The sequence below is a fragment of the Stegostoma tigrinum genome, chromosome 27 (genome assembly GCF_030684315.1).
Source record: "Stegostoma tigrinum isolate sSteTig4 chromosome 27, sSteTig4.hap1, whole genome shotgun sequence".
NCBI lineage: Eukaryota > Metazoa > Chordata > Chondrichthyes > Orectolobiformes > Stegostomatidae > Stegostoma > Stegostoma tigrinum.
In genome coordinates this window covers 48,167,324-48,188,815 of record NC_081380.1, presented here as the reverse complement: position 1 = coordinate 48,188,815, position 21,492 = coordinate 48,167,324, and the positions used below count along the sequence as shown (strand labels likewise).

The window sequence follows — 21,492 nt, the reverse complement described above, 5'->3', positions numbered from 1 at the left end:
GAATAGAAGCTGCCAGAAACTCCAAACCTAGCAGATTCCTAAATTCAATTTCTAATAATGACTGATATTTGAACATGCCTTGCCTAATGGATAAATTCCATCAGTTTGATATCAGAATGTTTAGGCAGACCAGATACAGCTTTTTGCCATCGTAATGCACTGCTGGTCAGGGAGGCAAAGCTATAGAATTAGGTATCTAACCACATATGGCAAACACAGTCTGCACAAGGCAAGGATCTGTTATGTGGTCACCCCAGGCAGCTTTAAGGATCTGCTTCCAAATACCTCACCTGGCTCTGTGCAAAGGGTTAGGACCTGATCATCTCATCCATCACTTCTTAAGTGGGAAAACATTTTTAAAACATATTCCACAGCACAACACAGCTGAATCACTCACTCACGAGAATTCACAGTGTAGGTTGAGTCACTGGACATCACTCCAGCCAGAGCAATACATCTCTGGGTCTTAAGTGCCGCAGCACATTACAATGAGAGAAATAACTGATGGAATGTTCATTGTACTGATAACAGTTGAGTGTATTCATCCAGCATTACCATCAAAAAGGTCACCGCCAGTAAAAATAAAATCAAAGGCTTTATATAAAATACAAAGAAAACTTCGGACGGCTGCATACAGCTTCTCACCCTAACGTTCTCCCTATTTGTAAGTGGTGATTCATGTCAGAGTACAACTGCACAGACCTTGTCAGCCCAAGTAGCCCTTCTGCAGGTGTGACACCAAAACAGTAAAAGTTGACAGTAAGTGTCTCTGGCCAACATGGGCTGACTGTCCTTCACACTCCTGAGAGCACAATCTCTGCCTACGTAGTTGCTTCTTGAGATTTGCTAACTCAGCAGATTCCAGGTTTTGAATCTTAGACCTTCCTAGTCAGCACTATTCAGTACCAAAACCACATGCTAATATTTCAGGGACTTTAGCAATCACCAGGAGGTGGTAACATTTCAAAATTAAACAGCAAACTTTCACCAGTAAGGAATACCACATTAAAACCTAATGTTAAGAATCAAAGCCCAGCGTCTCCAAATTATACAGAACTGCCCCAATCTGGAGTGGTCCTCAGCAATGCACTGCATTCTGTCCAGATAACGCATGGGCCTTATGATATCAGCAGTCCGCAGAAACCGAAGAGAAACACTAACTTTGCAAAAAAATGGAACCTGGATAATCGGGCATTTAAAAATCCTGAGCAGATTTTTAAAGAAACTGTCAGTAGTGATTTAAGTTTGGGGGTTTATTATAGCGTTCCACTGTGAAGGCATTGTGGTATGGAAAGAAGTTTGAACTTAAATAACTGAATGGTAGACTTGTTGGTGTCTGCCCGAGGCTACATTAATACACTGTTGATATTGGATTCAGAAGGTATAAACCCTTGGTTGGAGAGGCACCAAAAGGCTCACAGCACTGAGTTTCCTCTCAAAGTTTCACATCAAATGTGTTAGGGATATATACAGCATTGATAGCTTCTGAATCACAATGCAGCGAAATACGGGCTCCACCAGCCATGTATGTACTCTGGCTAACACTGGTATCAGGCTCATACTGCGACCTACCAGATACACCATTTAGTTTAGAGGGAAGACAACCATTTTGCACTGGTGAGATTTCTGCCTGCCTCATAGATAGTAACTTTGTATCAAAAGCCCCCATTTTCTGTCTGCTTCAGAACACTGGATTACAAGCAAATCTCCACGACAGTAAAATGAACCAGAAAGATGAGGCAAGCATTATGGTGAAAAACGTACTGACTTGGTAACACACAATGCTATGTGGGTTGAACGCTTCAAAAGCATCCCATGGTTCTGAGTGGGCTATAACAGTGGCAGGAATACAATAATTGGTTTCTCTACCCAGGAAAGAATGCCTACTCCCAGCTGCTATCCATAGATAAAAATAACTAGCAGATGAGAATAGTTAAGGCTCAGATGTAACATTTTTAGCAGTTAGAAAAGTACCAATTCTTACAGTAAAGGCTCACACAGGAATGATCTGAGGGGGCCTGTGAACCTCAACATACTACAGAAATTCCAAAACTGGGCCGATTTTAAAGCAACTGTCGTTAGAAATTTAAGTCTTTATTAAAAGCATTAAAGAATAAAAACTGGCAAGGTGAGGCTGACTGTAAAGCAAGACCCCGACACAATGAGGTGAAACAGATACCCTTGACAGCTCAAATGATTGTGAGATGGTCCAAAATGATGTTTAAAAGATTTATTCTAGCTGCCCTGCATAAATGTGCTCAGCCCTTACAGAGGGCCAGCTGTCACTTGTTTAAAATTATAAAACAAAAACTGGAAGATTCAGAATAAATGGGTTTTTGTTCTGACAGTAACATCTCCAGAAAGTTGAGAGATGTTGGCTCCTTGCATTATTTTCTGGCAGCACATGAAGATCCTTGCCTCGGTGACAGCAGCTTTGAGACCTTCTGTACTGTAGATCTGAGAGTCATTAGCCAAGTAAACTGGATTGTGGCAGAGGTCAAGCACTGTCACTGCACCTTTCTGCCAACTACAAATTGCACCATCTTACCTTAGTTCTGTTAAAATATTATTTAAATTGTCAAAATCCTCTCAGGACTTAAATCAGATGCTAAGTATTTGCTGGCAACAATCACTGAACAAAGGAATGTTCCCTTGGTAATATGGTACTTTCCACTCTCCTATTTGCCAACTAATCATCAAATATTTGGAACGAGTACCCTTCCCATCCCAGCAACCCCGAACCCACTCCCCCATTTTATCTTTAAGGCAGTGACTGGCAGAATTTTGAATAATATCTATTCATGTCTGATGCATTACCTACACGGCCATTCATCACATCAGCCTCTACAGTAAGAATGACTGGCCACTCAATCATAAGGATTCTCAATGGCCAGCTTCTACAGGACTTGAATGACACATATACCCACACACAAAGCATGGCTTCATATGGTTGAACATACAATAATATACAGAATGTTGCACAGCGATTAAGTCATGATGTAGACAGATACACTATAAATACAAATTGTATCTTTATTGCATCAAAACATCCCAAAATCTTTGCAGGAGCATTATCATGTGGACCTGACACAGGTCCATAAAGATATATTAGAGCAAATGATAGAAAGCTGGCAAATAAATAACTTTTCAGCAGTTTCACAGGATCACACAAGCTAAGGGGTAATATATTAGCTTGGATAGAGGATTGGCTAACCAACAAAAAGGAGAGAGTCAAGATAAATGGGTTTTTTTCTGGTTAGCAGCTGTAACCAGTGGGTGTCACAGGGTTTGGTCATTGGGCTGAAATATTTACAATCAATATAAATGACTTGGATTTGGGAACATAAAGTACATTGGCTAAATTTGCAGATGACACTAAAACAGGTGGAAAATCATCTTCGATGGAACAATAATGAATTTACAAATGGATATGATAGGTTAGGTAAATAGGCTAAAATTTGGCAGATGAAGCTTAATGTGGATAAGTATGAGGTTACCGATTTTAGTCGGAGGAATAGAAAAGCTACTTATTATCTAAATGAAATGAAACTTCAGAGTGCTTTGGTGCACTGTGATCTGGGCGTCCTCATGCATGATTCTCTGAAAATTAGTATGCAGGTACAGTGAGAAAATGGAATTGTGGCATTTATTTCTGAAGAAATAGGGTATCCAAGTAGGGAAGTGTTTTCTTCAACTGTACATGCATTAATGAGACAGCACCTGGAGTACTTAGTACAGATTTGGTCCCCTGACTGGAGGAGAGATATGGTTGCATTGCAGGCAGTTCAGAGGAGGGTCACAATATTGATCCCAGATCTGAAGGGTTTGTCTTATGAAGACAGATTGCGCAGTTTAGGCTTATACTCTCTAGAATTTAGGAGAACGAGAGGAGATTTAATTGAAATACATAGGGTGCCAAGGGGATTGACAAAGTAGACGTAGAATATTTCCTCATGTGTGGCAATCTAGAAAGAGAGATCATAGGTTTATCAGATTTAAAACACAGATGAGGAGGCATTACTTCTCCTAAAGGATCATGGCCTCTGTGGAAATCACAATCCAGAATGCAGTGGATGCTGGGCCATTGAGTAAATTTAAGAAGAAAAGAAAAGAACGAAGAAAATTACAGGACAGGAACAGGCCCTTCGGCCCTCCAAGCCTGCACCAATCCAGATCCTCTGTCTAAACCTGTCATCTATTTTCTAAGGGTCTGTGTCCAATTGCTCCCTGCCCATCCACGTACCTGTCCAGATACATCTTAAAAGACACTATTGTGCCTGCGTCTACCACCTCCGCTGGCAACGCTTTCCAGGCACCCACCACCCTCTGCGTAAAGAACTTTCCACGCATATCCCCCTTAAACTTTCCTCCTCTCACTTTGAACTCATGACCCTAGTAATTGAGTCCCCTACCACGGGAAAAAGCTTCTTGCTATCCACCCTGTCTATACCCCTCATGATTTTGTTGACCTCAATCAGCTCCCCCCTCAATCCCCGTCTTTTTAATGAAAATAATCCTAATCTATTCAACCTCTCTTCATAGCTAGCACCCTCCTTACCAGGCATCATCCTGGTGAACCTCCTCTGCACCGTCTCCAAAACATCCACATCCTTTTGATAATGTGACGACCAGAACTGTACGCAGTACTCTAAATGTGGCCGCACCAAAGTCTTATACAACAGCAACATGACCTGCCAACTCTTGTATTCAATACCTCGCCCAATGAAGGAAAGCATGCCATATGCCTTCTTGACCACCCTACTGACCTGCGTTGCCACGTTCAGGGAACAATGGACCTGAACACGCAGATCTCTCTGTACATCAATTTTCTCCAGGACTTTTCCATTTACTGTACAGTTTGCCCTTGAATTGGATCTTCCAAGATGCATCACCTCGCATTTGCCCAGATTGAACTCCATCTGCCATTTATCTGCCCAACTCTCCAGTCTATCTATATTCTGCTGTAATCTCTGACAGTCCCCTTCACTATCTGCTACTCCACCAATCTTAGAGTCATCAGCAAACTTGCTGATCAGACCACCTACACCTTCCTCCAAATCATTTACATTTATCACAAACAACAGTGGTCCCAGCACAGATCCCTGTAGAACACCACTGGTCACAGGTCTCCAATTTGAGAAACTCCCTTCTACTACTACTCTCTGTCTCCTGTTGCCTAGCCAGTTTTTTATCCATCTAGCTAGCACACCCTGGACCCCATGCGGCCTCACTTCCTCCATCAGCCTGCCATGGGGAACCTTATCAAACGCCTTGCTGAAGTCCACGTATATGACATCTACAGCCTTTCCCTCATCAATCAACTTTGTCATGTCCTCAAAGAATTCTATTAAGTTGGTAAGACATGACCTTCCCTGCACAAAACCATGTTAAGGAGGAGCCAAACAGAAGTTTAATTAATGACGGGTTCAATGGTTATGAAGCGTCGGCAGGCAAGGAGAATGAGGCCGGGATGAGATCAGCTAAAATCATATTAAATGGCACAGCAGACTCAAGAGACAAAATTTCCCATTTCTGCTTCTGGTTCTTATGATCTTATAAAGGAGGAAAGAGAGACGGAGAGGTTCAGGGAGGGAAAGCACTGCCATCAACAGTGGACCAAATGAAAATTGTGAAGACGTAATTGGAACAGTACAGATATTGTGGGGCTGGAGGAGATTACAGAAATAAGAAAAGGCCAAAGAGAGATTTGTAAACAGAACACCAATTTCAAAACCAAGACAGTTAACTGGGCCAGTGAGCACAGGGTGGTCATTAGGGCACAGGCAGAAGAGTTTTCAATCACTTCAAATTTAGAAGGCAGAATATGTAAGAGGCCAGGAAGGATGTGTTGGAATTATAAATCCGGAGGTAAAAGGCACAAATGAGGGATTCAGCAAGAGATGAGGAGAGATAGAGTAGGGTCAGATGATGTTACAGAGATGGAATTAGGCATGGATGTGTGTTGGAAGTTCATCAAGAAGCAAATGCAATACCAAAGCTATAAAGACTGAGACAGTTTACAGACACAGGGGTGGAAACAGTAGCTTGGGAATGGACTTTGTGGTTGCAACCAAATTCAACATTTCAATGTTGCAAATATTTAGTGGGAGAAAATAGTTGCTCAATTGATGCTGGATGTCAGACAAGCAGGCTGATAATTACTGATAATGGGGAGAGATTGAGAGAAGTGATGATGAAGTGGAGCTGTTGGTTTGCTAGATATCAAACATGGAGGGCCAGGAGATTCAAGATTGAGATCTAAAGATTTTCTTTTGGTAAGGAACCATGTGATAATGGAAAAAAGACTAGTAAATGGAACCGTGGTACACATGTCCCAGGATCAAATCACCTGATAGAGCAGGCTACGTACTTACCAACATTTCCGTAAATTACCAAACAAGTATTTTTTTTTAATTTCTGGGCAAGAACTCTTACTTATGTGGGCAAGGTGGTAAGGGAAAAAGGTTGTGTCTTCCTGGTTTCATTTGTAGACGCTGCAGCGCTGACGGCTGTCATTAGTACTGATAGTCAACATGGCAGTCCATCAACCACAGATGTCATCAAAAACAGAAACACACAAAGGCTGTCAGGAATTTGTTTATATAGACTGTTCAATCCATTAATAAACAGAGCCGAAGCAGGAAGCAGCTGATTCAGCTCCGCATTGTCTAATCTACGTGAGGGATGCACAAACACATGCATCCACGTGATGAATCGATTCCGAGGGAGAAGAGAATTTAGTGAATAAAGGACTGGGGATAGTGCAGCTTTAAGGGAGTATATGAAAAAGCAGGAACCAGCAAAATCCCTAATCATATCAGGATGTGGGCTGCTGCTCAATTTTCCACACAAACCAATGAGTTTGTCTCTTCCTGTATCAGTGCTCCAAACGGGGCCCCCTGTGAAATCAGTGCCACAGCTATAAACTTTATCCTACTCCTGAACCTTGACCTTTCTGAGGTTAGCTCCATTAAATCATCCATTAAAAAGTGAAATAGAAAACAGCATGTGGATCTCATAGCAGCAGTGGAATTTCAGGAAATGGAATAAAAGAAACCCTCTGGTGTACTGTACCTGATCCTCCAGTTGTTTTCCCTGCTGGCTTCCATCTTCCTTTCCCAGGCTGTCTGGGATGGGTGCCATTGACACATACTTTCCACCCTTGAATGCCAACAGAGGTTCTTCTTGGCCGCACAGAGCTTCCAGGAAGTACTTTAGCACTGTGACCCTCTTGCAGTCAGCCGCTATTACCTAGTGTTTCGGGGAGGAAACCAGAACATTAAGCAGGGGGTAAAAACCACATTGTTGATCAAATGCCAAAAGTCTGATGAAAAATGTGTCAAACAGGACCTAGACTACCGGGGGAAGGGGGAGGGGCACAGCTGAGACTGGGCTGGGGAAGGCATCAGTAGCCACAAGAATGGTCACAAGGTGGTTCACATGCACGCACCAGTAGTTGCTACGTGCAACCAAATTCAAGAGAAAGGAACAGTATAAGGAGGGAGCAGCAAATTTCAAAAGTTTAAGTCACTAAAAGGAAACTGAAAAGCATTTCCACAATAGCATTAACTTCCTCTTTTCTCTAATTTTAGCCACCTATTATCAAACTGCTTGTCAGCCACTTGACATGAGCATGATCCGTGACCACAAAACCAAAATCTTAGGCTTGACCTTAAGCCAAGGGGCACAGACGTGAAGTAATTTCTATATGTTTCCCCCTGGTCAGGAGGTTAACTGACACGCCTCCAAAGTGCTGACTACACACAGCACTAATTCTGAAATCATAATGCTTGCTCTTCATTACAAGTAATTGTACAGAAATTGAGAGCATATTTTGACAGGAGTGTAAAACATTGCATTTTTACATTTAACAAACGTAAAGGCATTTCAGTCCAAATGTATTTTTCACAACATGGAATACTGCACCAGCAACAACTAAAGATACAGGCAACAGGTAGTTAATTTAATTCACTCAAGAAATTCAATTTCCCACAGCTAAATAAAACACTATCCTGCACACTTTAATGTAGCTTTACAAACAGCCGCCAAATTACAGGAAGATTACAGTTACAGGCAAAGCCTAGTTACATTTTGCTACAGGCAAAACCTCATTCCCCACAAACCAAAATCTATTATTCACTGAGTCACTTGGGATAGCATGTCCTGAGAATAAACTGAACCTCTGTACTGCTGGTAAATGGCATACTGGACTCCAGCACACATCACTTCCTGTTGAAAGGCCCAAGATGCAGATACTCTGTGTGCGACAGTAAAGTATTAAATAGGTTTATTCACAAGTAAACCTATTTTCAAAAACAGATTATAGTGATTGTGTTTCAAAATGGCAGCTTGAAACCAGAGCATAGAGTGCTAAAAGAACAGATCTGTAAAACCAATACTGGATTGTTCTTTTGAATCCGTAGTGAAGGCACTTCTAAGTAGCAATCACCAAAGTAGGACAGGCCTTTACATTCAGTTTAAGAGAAAGAAGAGAGCGAGCGGGGCTTGTATTCTAGACTTAAACCAGTACAATAGAGGCACGAGGAACCAGCTGAAGTGAACTAGCAAATTAAAGAGGTGGTCAGTAGAGAAGCACTAGCAGACATTTAAGGAAATATTTCTAATTTTACAGGATACATTCCGATCAGAACAAAAAATTCCAAGAAACTTATCTGTGTAACTGAAAAGTTAAAGAAAAAGCATATACGTGCACAAATCGGTGGGTCAGAAGACTGGACAGAATATTTTCTTTAAAAAGCAAAGAATAATCAAAATAATGAGGAGGTTCGAAAATCAGAGTCTGAGAGAAAGGTACCTAGAAATATTAAAACAATAAGGGTTTCTATAGATACTTATAAAAAAACTTAACTAAGTACATCTGGAGAATTAACCATCAGAAAAAAGATGGCTGTTCAATCGAACAGGTATTTTACATGATCTTGACTGTAAGACATTCCAGAAATGTTTTTAAATCAGGGAATGCAAGGGAGAGAAGTAATCAAGAAAATTACAGTCATTGGGGAAACGGTACTGAGAAAATTGTTGGAAATACAAACTGACACTGTCTTTAGGTCTCAAAAGAAGTGGCTAATGAGACAGCCACTGACACAGAGAGGCAGTGGGCTGGACTGTCAATCCAGAGACCCAGGTAATGTTCTGGGGGCCCAGGTTTGAATCTCACATGGTGGGTGTGTAATTTGAATTTAACAAAAAATCTGGAATTAAAAGTCTAATGATGACCATGAACTGATTGTCGAAAAAGCCCATCTGGTTCACTAATGCCCTTTAGGGAGGTAAAATGTCTTACATTACAACTATGTGTTTGACTCTTAACCGCCCCTGTCTCCACAATCCCTCCCACCCCCACAGCAATTAGAGAGGGTAATAAATGTGGGCTTAGCCAGTGACGCCCACATGCCATGAATGAACAAAAAAAACTTGTGTGTTGGTTTCAATTTTTTTTTATTCATTTGAGAGCTGTAGGTTCTCTGGCTACAGCAGCAATTGTTGCAAATCTGCATTATGGGTAGACACATAGGGACAGTCTTCCTGTATTCTGATCCAGTGACACTGTAGGAACGGCAACTTATTTCTGAGTTAGGATGGCGAGTGTTTGGTGGGGGGTCTACTTTAGAAAACAACTGCTTAAAGAAGATAACTTAAAGAAAACACTCAAAATAGGAGGGAAACAGAAACCAGGGAGCAACAGGCCAGTATCGGTCATGGAGAAAATGTTAGCAGCTATTATTAAAGACATTATGACAGGGCATTCAGATAAATTCAAAGTAGTCAGGTAGAGTCAACGTGGTTTTGAGAAAGGAAATTATATTTAACTAACTTATTTGAGTTCTTTGAATAGGCAACATGTACTGTGGATAAGGTGAACTGGCGAATGTTTTGACTAACATCTCCAAAAGACATCTGGTCAGGTGGAACATCAAAAGTTATTGAAGAAAATAAAACCTTATGGTATAGAGTGTAGTTAGATTGCCTGGATAGAAGATTGGCTGGTTAACCGAAGTAGAGAGCACAAATAAATGGGTTCACTTCTTGGAAACTCCACATGGATCTGTGCTGGGGCTTCAACATTTTATAAGTGAAATAAATGGCTCAAATGAAAGGACAGAAGGGACTGAGCTAAATTTGGGAATGGCACGACGACAGGAAGAAAAGTAAGTTGTGAAGAGGACATAATGACTTAGCTGCACCCTTTTGTAGCATTAAGTGAATATGCAAAGATCTGGTAAATGGAATATAATGTAGGCAAATATTAATATTTTTCATTTGGGAAGGAGGAATGAAAAAGGACCCTATTATCTAAATGGGCAAAAATTGTATTTCAAGGCTTTGCAGAGGTGCTTGGGTGACCTAGTGCACAAGTTACAGAAGGTCAGATATGTACAGAAAACAATGAGAAAAGCTAACAGAATGCTGTTGTATATCACAAGGGAAATTGAGTACAAGATAGCAATGATACATCCCTTCCAAACATGCTCAAAGCTTTCTATGCTCAGTTTGATCAGAATATCATCAGCATGGTGACACCTGCCTCGACAGCCACAGACACAAGTATTCCCCCTGTCATCGCTTCAGACACCAGATCAGTCTTCCTGGAAGTCAACCCAAGGAAAGTGACTGTCCCCAGCCGAGCTCTCTTTGGTCTTACAGGAATCAAGGGCTACGGGGAGAGTGCAAGGAAGTGGAGTTGAAATGCCCTTCAGCCATGATTTAAATGGCAGAGTGGACTTGATGGGCCGAATGGCCTTACTTCCACTCCTATGTCTTATGGTCTTATGCTGTGTGGACCAGCTGGTGGAGATATTCACCAACATCTTCTACCTCTCCCCTCCTACAAACCAAAGTAATCACCTGCTTCAAGAAGACCACCATCATCCCCGTACCCAAGAAAACATATAATGTGCCTTAATGACTACCCCCCAATAGCTCTACTTCAATAATCAAGATACTGGTCACGGCCCACATCAACTCCAGTCTCCCAGCTTGCCTCACTCCCCTAAAGTTTGCCCACCGACATAACAGATCCACAGAGGATGCCATATCCCTAGCCCTGCACTCATCCCTGAAACATCTGGACAACAAAGACACCTACATCAGACTCCAGCTCCATTCTCCCATCCAGACTGATCACAAAACTATGTGATCATGGTCTTGGCTTTGCCCTCTGCAACTGGATCATCAGGTTTTTGATCCATAGGGTGCAAGGTAACTGCACTTCCCCCACAATAACACTCAACACTGGAGCTCGCCAGTGATGCATCCTCAGCCCTCTCTGTACTCCCTGTACACCTACTACTGTGTTGCCAAAATCCAAATGAACACCATCTACAAGTTCGCTGATGACACCACCGTAGTGAGACAGATATCTAACAACAATTAGTCAAAATACAGAAGGGAGATTGAGGGCTTTGCGACATGGCGCAATGAAAACGATCTGTCTCTCAACATTGGCAAAAATAAAGAACTGATCATGGTCTTCAGAAAGAAAGGAAGAGAACACGCCCCCATCTACATCAGTGGAACTGAGGTTGAGAGGGTGAAGAGCATCAAGGTCCTCAGATAACCAATGATCTGTGTTGGACTGCCCGTGTAAATGCGATGGTCAAGAAAGCACAACAACCACACTTCTTCCTCAGGCAACTCAGGAAATTTGGCATGTCTATAAGGTCCTGTACCCACATCCATAGACGCACCATATAAAGCAGAAACTATAGAAAGTGATGAGCATAGTCCAGACCATCATGGCAGCCAACAAGACCCATTGCACCCTGGTAATGATCTCTTACAACCTCTTCCGTCTGGCAGAAGATACAGAAGCCTGAACACATCCACCAACAGGAAGAGCTTCTTCCTGGTCGTTATCAGATGGTTGAATGGACTCTAGCCTCGCATAATGTAACCTGTGAAGTAACCTGTATACCTCCAAGGCTTTTTGATCTGTACATCCTTTGGTTGCTGTGATCTGCCTGTACCACTTGTAAACAAAGCTTTTCATTGTATTTCAGTACATGTGACAATAAAATAAATCATCAATTAGGGATCCTCTGCTTCAGCCATATAGAGCTCCAGTGAGACCATATCTGGAATGTTATATACAGTTTTGAGCTCCTTATTTAATCAGCCCTACGATATGGTAGGATGTTATTACATTTTTTATGTTTTCAGAATTTGGAACCAAACAAACACTTTCTCAGAGACAAATAGCAATCTGGCTTTTCAATGATTCATTAGAATTGTCTTTGCAGGATTTGCATTTGTTAATATCCACCTAGTTATGTTCAACTAGCATGCTCATGGCCTAACAAGGCTATACTGCTAAAGCGTGGTGCAAGGGGCTCTTTGATAGATAAAATTCTTTGAAAGCAGCTTTTCCCATCATCATGGAGATTGCTGTCTACTGTAAGCATTAGGTGTCTACTTTAGGCTAATAATAAAATCTGCATCATTTCACCCGTACTGGACTCAGACAGGCTGCCGCTCAGATGGATTGGCTTGATCGTTTCTAGTCATACATTAGACAAAATATAGCATCAAAAATTCACACATTAAGGCTCTTTTGTCCCTTTGACTTGAACTGGCAAGTCTCTGGTCTTTCACGCAAAAAACATCAATTAATGTTGCTATTCAGCTCAGCTACACCCCGAGAGAGTAAATTCCACATTTTGGCCATTCTTTGCTTGCTGACGTTTCTCCTACATTCTCTCTTGGACCTATTAACATAGAACATAACAGCACAGTACAGGCCCTTCGGCCCTCGATGTTGTGCCAACCTTTCATACCGATCTCAAGCCCATCTAACCTACACTATTCCATGTAAGTCCATACGCTTATCCAATGACGACTTAAATGTACCTAAAGTTGGCAAATCTACTACGAATCTATTAGTACCTATTTTATAATTATGGAGGCATTTTGTTCTAGTATCACATATAAGTGGAAATATCTTTTTTATATTTATTCTGTCAAACACTTCCAAGATATTCAATAACGACCGACGGGAATCTTCCAAACACTTTCAACTATTGTAATTGAGCCAATTGGACTAGAAAAGTCCCAGCATTTACCTGCAGCTGTTAATTAGCTAACATAACAAGAGAGTCAGTTCTGAGGGAGAGTCTAATTTGACTCAACACCTTAACTGTCTCTCTCTCTCTCTCTGCAGACACTGCCAGACCTGCTGAGTTTCCCCATCTTCAGCATTTGGCTTTTATTTGAGTCTATAATTTGCCTGAATTGCTCTTGAGATTTAGCCTGGTTGCTTCTGATTATCTGTGTGATGGGTCCTTGCAAGTTGTAGATGGTGAGAATTTGGGAGCGAAGAGAGTCAACGCATAGAATGCTACTGCACAGAAGGAATCCATTCAACCAGCTTCTTGAGAACCTATAGAACTTTGCACATTCCCCACCTCTTTCTCCAAAATCCTTGAAATTTTTCTGAAGTATTTATCCAATTCCTGTATGAAAATTACCATTGAACTACTTATTTTCAGGCAGCATAATGCAGAACATAACATCTCATCTCAAGCTTTCATCACCGTTTCTTTTGCTGAGATAGAGAGAGGGAGGAAGTGGGAGAACGAGAGAAGGCGAGGGAGGGAGGGGGAGAGAAGGCGAGGGAGGGAGGGGGAGAGAAGGCGAGGGAGGGAGGGGGAGAGAAGGCGAGGGAGGGAGGGGGAGAGAAGGCGAGGGAGGGAGGGGGAGAGAAGGCGAGGGAGGGAGGGGGAGAGAAGGCGAGGGAGGGAGGGGGAGAGAAGGCGAGGGAGGGAAGGGGAGAGAAGGCGAGGGAGGGAAGGGGAGAGAAGGCGGGGGAGAGAAGGCGAGGGAGGGAGGGGGAGAGAAGGCGAGGGAGGGAGGGGGAGAGAAGGCGAGGGAGGGAGGGGGAGAGAAGGCGAGGGAGGGAAGGGGAGAGAAGGCGAGGGAGGGAGGGGGAGAGAAGGCGAGGGAGGGAGGGGGAGAGAAGGCGAGGGAGGGAGGGGGAGAGAAGGCGAGGGAGGGAGGGGGAGAGAAGGCGAGGGAGGGAGGGGGAGAGAAGGCGAGGGAGGGAGGGGGAGAGAAGGCGAGGGAGGGAGGGGGAGAGAAGGCGAGGGAGGGAGGGGGAGAGAAGGCGAGCAAGGGAAGGGGAGAGAAGGCGAGCGAGGGAGGGGGAAGAAGGAGAGAGAAGGCGAGGGAGGGAGGGGGAGAGAAGGCGAGGGAGGGAGGGGGAGAGAAGGCGAGGGAGGGAGGGGGAGAGAAGGCGAGGGAGGGAGGGGGAGAGTAGGCGAGGGAGGGAGGGGGACAGTAGGCGAGGGAGGGAGGGGGAGAGTAGGCGAGGGAGGGAGGGGGAGAGTAGGCGAGGGAGGGAGGGGGAGAGAAGGCGAGGGAGGGAGGGGGAGAGAAGGCGAGGGAGGGAGGGGGAGAGAAGGCGAGGGAGGGAGGGGGAGAGAAGGCGAGGGAGGGAGGGGGAGAGAAGGTGAGCGAGAGAAGGCGGGGGAGGAGAGGTAGAGGGGGACAAAAAGGGAAGATCCAGGAAAAGTGGGAGGAGGAGGGAGAGGGAGATGGACAGAGGAAGAGGAGGGAGAGACAAAGGTAGGAGGTCTATATAAAAAGGGGGCATGGAGGGAAGAATGAATAGCAAACAGAGACAGTGTGAAGTGGGAGAGATGGGAAAGAAATTCACACTGCTAAACACCGTGTAAAACAAATTCTACCAAACAGCATTTCTGCTCCTCACAGCCCTGACTCAGTGCGCGCAAATCTTGCTGTGTCGTTGCAGTGAAGCACTGTTTTTCAATTGCCTTTCTGGGTCTTAATTAACTGTCTTTTGCAGCTCCTTCAATGACAAAGATTTAAATCAATGGAAGACAGAGCTATGCAGAGCCAGGACAGTACAACTAACTTTGGACTGACGCAGCATTCGGACCTTACACAGGCACAGGGCCACGAGCCTGGTCAGGGCCAGTTTAGGCACAGGAGTTTGTCCAGGGCTTGTACAGGTGCAAGAGCCTGGACAGGGCCTGTAAAGGTAGAGGTAGAGGAAACAAGACACATTGTTGCTCCCATGTCTGCAAACAGACAATATTTCAATGACTAACCCTCCTTAAATATCACTTTAAAACATTTTCCAGTTAGTTATCACAATATTGCTCATATCACTTTCAACCATTTCAGGATTTATCTTGTGTCCCATAATCTTCTCTTCAGTTCAGTTGATGTTTATTCTATAACCTTGCCATTTTTGAACGTCATCCACAATTTAACAAAATAAAAACCGAAAGAACTGCAGATGCTGTAAATCAGGAACAAAACAGAAATTGCTGGAAATGCTGAGGAGGTCTGGCAGCATCTGTGAAGAAAAGTCAGACAGCAGTTCTAAGGAACGGTCACTGGACCCGAAACATTAACTGATTTTTTTCTTCACAGATACTGCCAGACCTGCTGAGCTTTTCCAGAAACTGCTGTAATACCTTTTAACAATTCTTCACAATTTGTTTCTAAAGTAATTCATGACTCCATTTAAGTTTTTGAACAACTTTCCCTATAATCCTTGGTTTGGTTGTCCTGCTCTTAAACTTTTACTGAGTGTATCATTATCCTTTAGCTTTTTGATCACTCTCCTTGGACTGTTTAGGTACAGAATCATGAATGTCATCAACAGGCACAGAAATTAACCTGAAAGACTAATAGATTTATATTTGGATGAAGAAACTACAAAGGAGTGTTGAAATCATGTCTTAGCTGTAGAAAGCCTTGAATTAACCCCAGGTGGAATAGTGAGAACTGCACTGAGCAACATACCTTAGGGAGAAACTGGCCTTGGGAGAAGTGCAGCATCAATTTATGCATTAGTGACACACAGGGACCAACAGAGGCAAATTATGAGGAGAGATTAAACAAACTAGACCTGAGTTCTCTGGAATTTAGACGATTAAGGAATCACTTGATTAGAGTTTACAAGATATTAAGGGAATCAAATAGGGTAGAAAGAGAAACTATTTCCATTGGTGGAGGACTCTAAGACGGGGCACCAGATTCATAAAATTAGAACCATACCTTTCAAAAGTCAGATCAATTAGATTCCCTGCCATGTGGGAACAGACCTTTCGGACCGACAAGTCTACACCGCTCCTTGAAGCATCCCACCCAGACCCATCCCCCTACAACCCACACACCCCTGAACACTACAGGCAATTTAGCATGGCCAATCCACCTAGCCTGCACATCTTTGGATTGTGGGAGGAAACCGCAGCAACTGGAGGAAACCCATGCAGAGAATGTGCAAACTCCACACAGTCGCCCGAGGCTGGAATCGAACCCGGGTCCCTGGCGCTGTGAGGCTGCAGTGCTAACCACTGAGCCACCGTGCCGCATGTCTTCATACAAAGGGTGGTAGGATTTTGGAACTCTCTTAGGCAAATTGTGGCATGGGAGAAAACTTGTTTAAAACTTACACAAAGAAAGATTTTCGTTAACTAAATTATTCAAGAATACAGGGGTAAATTGTGCCAGTGGAGTTAGATCTGACATCAGTTGGGATTTCAGTGAATGATGTAAGCAGATTTGAATGCTAAGTGGCGTTCTTCTGTTCCTCACTACCTCATAAGCTCTTGGTATCAATTTTAATCGAATTAAAATCTTTTAATCCGTGGCATCTTAAAATCTTTGGTAGTTCTTCACTTTGAGAATTCAAAACAAAGTATTCAGTCCTGCAAGTGTAAAAGCACTATCACATGCATAGGGGAGATCTGTGCAACATTGATAAAATGGAACATTACTGACTTAAGATTTGCTTCTTACTGAAGCCAATATTTGACATTAATGTTCAGTTGACCAATCACAAAAAGCTCAGATGAGAGCTTGTTATTGCCCCATTATTTCTTGAATGGTCTATACTCAATGTGAACGGTAAAGAGCTTGCTCAGGTAACCTGCAGGCAGATGGAACTGAAAGTTCTGCTCAGTTTATTTCAAACTGACCATGGCCTCAGAGATCCTGTTCACATGTTAATGATGCCTTAAAAGAGGTTTAAGGTACAAAGTTGGAGAAACAGATCAGAGACCACATACGAAACATGGGTCGACCATCCTCAGGGAGTGCGCAACAAGAAAGAAACATGGGACACAACAAATGTGCTCAAATTCAACAATGTCAAAGGAATTATATAACTGAATCGGATTCACTGGTTAGCAAGTTGTGTACATAGAACAGAACAACACAGTACAGGCCCTCTGGCCCACAATGTTGTGCCGACCTATTATCCTACTAAGATCAATCTACCCTGCATGCCCTACATTTTACTATCCTCCAAATGCCTATCCAAGAATCGCTTGAAAGTCTCTAAAGTACCAGACTCCACTGCCACTGCGGGCAGCGCATTCTACACACCCACCACTCTCAGCGTGAAGAACCTACCTCTGACATCTCCCCTACACCTTCCTCCAATCACCTTAAAATTATGCCCCTTCGTAATAGTCATTTCCACCCTGGGAAAAAGTCTCTGATTATCCTCAGTCTGTGCCTCTCAATATCTTGTACACCTCTATCAAGTCACCTCTCATCCTTCTTCACTCCAGTGAAAAAAGCCCTAGGTCCTTCAACCTTTCCACTAAGACCTACCATCCAGTCCAGGCAGCATCCTGGTAAATCTCCTCTGCGTCCTCTCTAAAGCTTCCATATTCTTCCTATAATGAGGCAACCAGAACTGAACACAATATTCCAAGTGTGGTCTAACCAGAGTTTTATAGAGCTACAGCATAAACTCACGGCTCAAACTCAATTCCCCTGCCAATGAAAGCCAACACACCATACCCTTTCTTTACCATCCTATCAACTTGGGTAGCAACTTTGAGGGATCAATGGATGTGGACCCCAAGATCCTTCTGTTCCTCCACACTGCTGAGATTCCTGCCATTAACCCTGTATCCTGCATTCAAATTCAACCTTTCAAAATGAATCACTTCACAACTTTCTGGGTTGAACTCCATCTGCCACTTCTTTGCCCAGCTCTGCATCCTGTCAATGTCCCCTTAGAACCTACAACAACCCTCCACACTGTCCACAACTCCACCAACCTTCGTGTCATCAGTAAACTTACTAACCCACCCTTCCACTTCCTCATCCAAGTCAGTTATAAAGATGGCAAAGAGCAGAGGTCCCAGAACAGATCCCTGCAGAACACCAGTGGCCACCGATCTCCAGGCTGAATACTTTCCATCTACTACCACCCTCTGTCTTCAATTGGACAGCCAATTCTGTATCCAGACTGCCAGATTTCCCTGAATCCCACGTCTCCTTACTTTCTGAATGAGCCTCTACCATGTGGAAACTTATCAAATGCCTCACTAAAATGCACTTGCATGGAAGAAAAATGTATGCATTTTACCAAGTTATTTAAGTTGGTTTGCAAACGAAGTCATCCTGAAATAAAAAATGATACACTGGCTGAGTTTTTACCTGCCAAGTGCATGAGGCTACCCTGAATTTGATTAGGGCCCACTCTTGAGGCAACAGACCTGGTCACAACTCCTGAGAGTTTTCACTTCCAATGCACCACAGCAGTGAAGCTATGTGCTAAACTTCTTTGTGTGTTAATTTATTTTAGGGAATTAATCAATTTTAAACTAAACTGTGTCGAAACTTCATATAAAGAAATTAAATACAACTTCATCAACCAGTAATGCACTAGAGGAAATGAAAGCCTCTCTTGATCTGATTACCTGTTTATCTCAAGAGGTTAGCTGGCTTGGCTCAAGGGTTCTTCTTTTGTTCAGCTTTAGTTCCTATATATTCTCACCAGCGCAGTTTCCTAACTGTGCTGCTGTTCACATCATAGAGAAATCAAATTGATTCTTTTTAAAAATGGACATATTAAAAAAAAGTGAAAGGTCTTAACAGGGAACTATACAGAAGCACAATGACGTAGCACTATTCACTCTCTTCATTTTATTGCTCATCTGCCATTGCCACTTATATCTCTGTTCGTTGAGTTAGACGTGCTGAGTTTCCATGACAACATCCTCCTGCGTTGCTGCTTGAAGGGACATGTAGTTCCCGTCCAAGGACAGCCCCCGGTGACATTGGTTTTATTACTTATAAGAGCTTGACGTCAGTAGGTGTGGGCTTTTAGAGATGTCTTCATTTATCTATAAATGTCATTTCACCAAATCAGGTTCTTGTTTAAACCATATAAGACGTCATTCCCAAGAACCCAAGAAGCCTGAGTGAGTGAGCACAAAGCTATAAATACAGGAATAGGAAATTCTGCACTCTTTTGTTTCTTTTATCTATTTTTAAAAAGTCACTTATTTCAGCTTTCATTTCAGAGAAAAGTATCAAGTGCTAATCATCCAAAAGATAGCAAGTTGGCTGTTATTCACCAAAAGCCCTTAAGTAATGAGTTTATTCAATATAGCCTCATGAAGCCCCCTCTGTTCAGTTCACTATTATAATTGCACCATAGGCAGAGGATCAGGCATGACTGAATGTTCATTTCACAATTATGCAGGTTCACTACTGAGATGCACCATTCAACTTCAATTGGAGCTAAGTTCCACAAGTCTGATTGTGACCAGACAACTACATTATTAAAATTACTTTCAAATTTTGATACTTGATTTATTTTCCAGCCAGAACACCAAAGACTGGCCTCTACAAGTAAGGAGCATGCAATTAGCCCCAATACATTTCACTTCTGCATCTAATTTGCAGCCTCTTGGGAGACAGTTTCATTCAGCAAATGATGGTTTTTCTCTGTGGAATTAGCTGTTCAGAACTCGCTATGATATAGGGACAGCTGCAATGACATATAGTAAGTCTACATGTTGAACTTCTTTGTATGTCTGAATGCAGCATTCATGTCTGATGTTGATGCTAATCATGTGATTATATTCAGTTAGATTAACAGGGACTGAAAAGATCCAAGAATCATATTTTGAGAGAGAGCAGGCAGCTTTCAAAGAATAATAAAAAGTTACAGTGCAGAAAGAGGCCATTCAGCCCATCATGCCAGCAGCAACAATTTTAACAAGTTAACTGATTAGTTTCAATCCCCTTCAATGGCTGTCCTTTAAAATAGCTACCCAATTCCCTTCATACGTTACTATAGAGTCTACTTCCATTATCCTTTCAGTCAGCACATTCCAGAGCATTTGGTAAATTTGATGATTTGCCAATCACCAAAACCCATGCCCTTTGGTTCCTGACCCTCTTGTGACTGGAAACAAACTTCACATTAGTAATCAGACTGAGTTTGATTGAAATTGTAACAGAGACATTTGATGCAAGATAGAATTCCAAAAGGTATTTTTTCAAGTAGCACAAAAGAAGCTTGTTAGCATGGGGCCCATGGTACACAAGGAGCAGTGGCAGCATGGGTAAGTTAGTTGAATGACTGGAAAAATAGTGGCACTAAACAGTTCATTTTCACACGAGAGGAAGGTATAAATAGGAATCTCAGGGGGTCGGTACTAAAACCACTGTCTTTTCATTGATATTGTTGCCTTAAAGATTTGCTACTGTGGATAAATTCAAAATGTGGAGAGGTTGCAATATGTTGAAATATGCAAACTGTGAGGAGCAGTTATTCACCTCAAGGCAGCAAGGATGTAGACAAGTGAAATGAACAAGCAACATTTAACAAAGAAAAATGCGAAGTGATTCAATTATTTAGGAAGAATGAGGAGAAAAGATACAAGATAAAGGGTGCAATTCAAACGGAGTATGAGCTTAGAAGAACAGGGGTTATATATGCATTTGAAGATGACATGGCTGGTTTAAAAAAGTGACTAAAAGGGCATAACAGGCTTAACTTTATGCCATTTTTGCCCATCCATTATCTCTAGACTTGTGGGACATGGGTGTTGCTGTAGGCCAGTGTTTTTATTGCCTGGCTCTAGTTACATTTGAGGTCATGGGGGTGAGCTGCATTCTTGAACTACTGCAGTCCACTGCTGTGGGTTGACTCACAATGCTGTTAGGGAGGGAATTCCAGGATTTTGACCCAGCAACACTGAAGGAATGGTGATATATTTCCAAGTGAGGATGGTGTGTGGCTTGTGGGGGATCTTTCAAGGGGTGGTGTGCCCATATATCTGCTACGTTTGTCCTTCTCGATGGAGGTGGACGTGAGTTTGACAGGCGCTGACTGAGGATCTTCGGTGAATTTCTGCAGTGCATCTTGTAGATAGTAAACATTGCTGCTACTGAGCATGAGTGATGAAGAGAGTGGATGCTTGCGAACATGGTGCTAATCAAGCAGGTTGCTTTATCCTGGATGGTGTCAAGCTTCTTGAGTGTTGTTGCAAAGTGTTATTTCCTCATCCACGAAAGTGAGGAGTATTCCATCACACTCCTAAGTTGTGCCTTATAGAAAGTGAACAGGTTTTGGGGAGTCAGGAGGTGAATTACTCACTGCAGTATTCCTAGCTTCTGATCTGGCTTTAAAGCTGTGGTTATGTGGTGAGTCCAGTTGAGTTTCTGGTAAATGGTAACCCCCAGGTA

The 21,492-nt window shown here is 42.7% G+C and overlaps 1 protein-coding gene across 2 annotated transcripts in view; it reads right to left on the bottom strand.

Moving 5' to 3' along the window:
* The window catches only part of smg6 (SMG6 nonsense mediated mRNA decay factor), a 389,388-nt gene that overhangs the window by 103,856 nt on the left and 264,040 nt on the right, over positions 1-21,492 (bottom strand). For both annotated transcript variants that reach the window (XM_059655460.1, XM_059655461.1), the window contains exon 14: positions 7,075-7,251. In XM_059655460.1, coding sequence (XP_059511443.1) covers positions 7,075-7,251 — 177 coding nt within the window. The remainder of the gene's footprint in view (positions 1-7,074; positions 7,252-21,492) is intronic.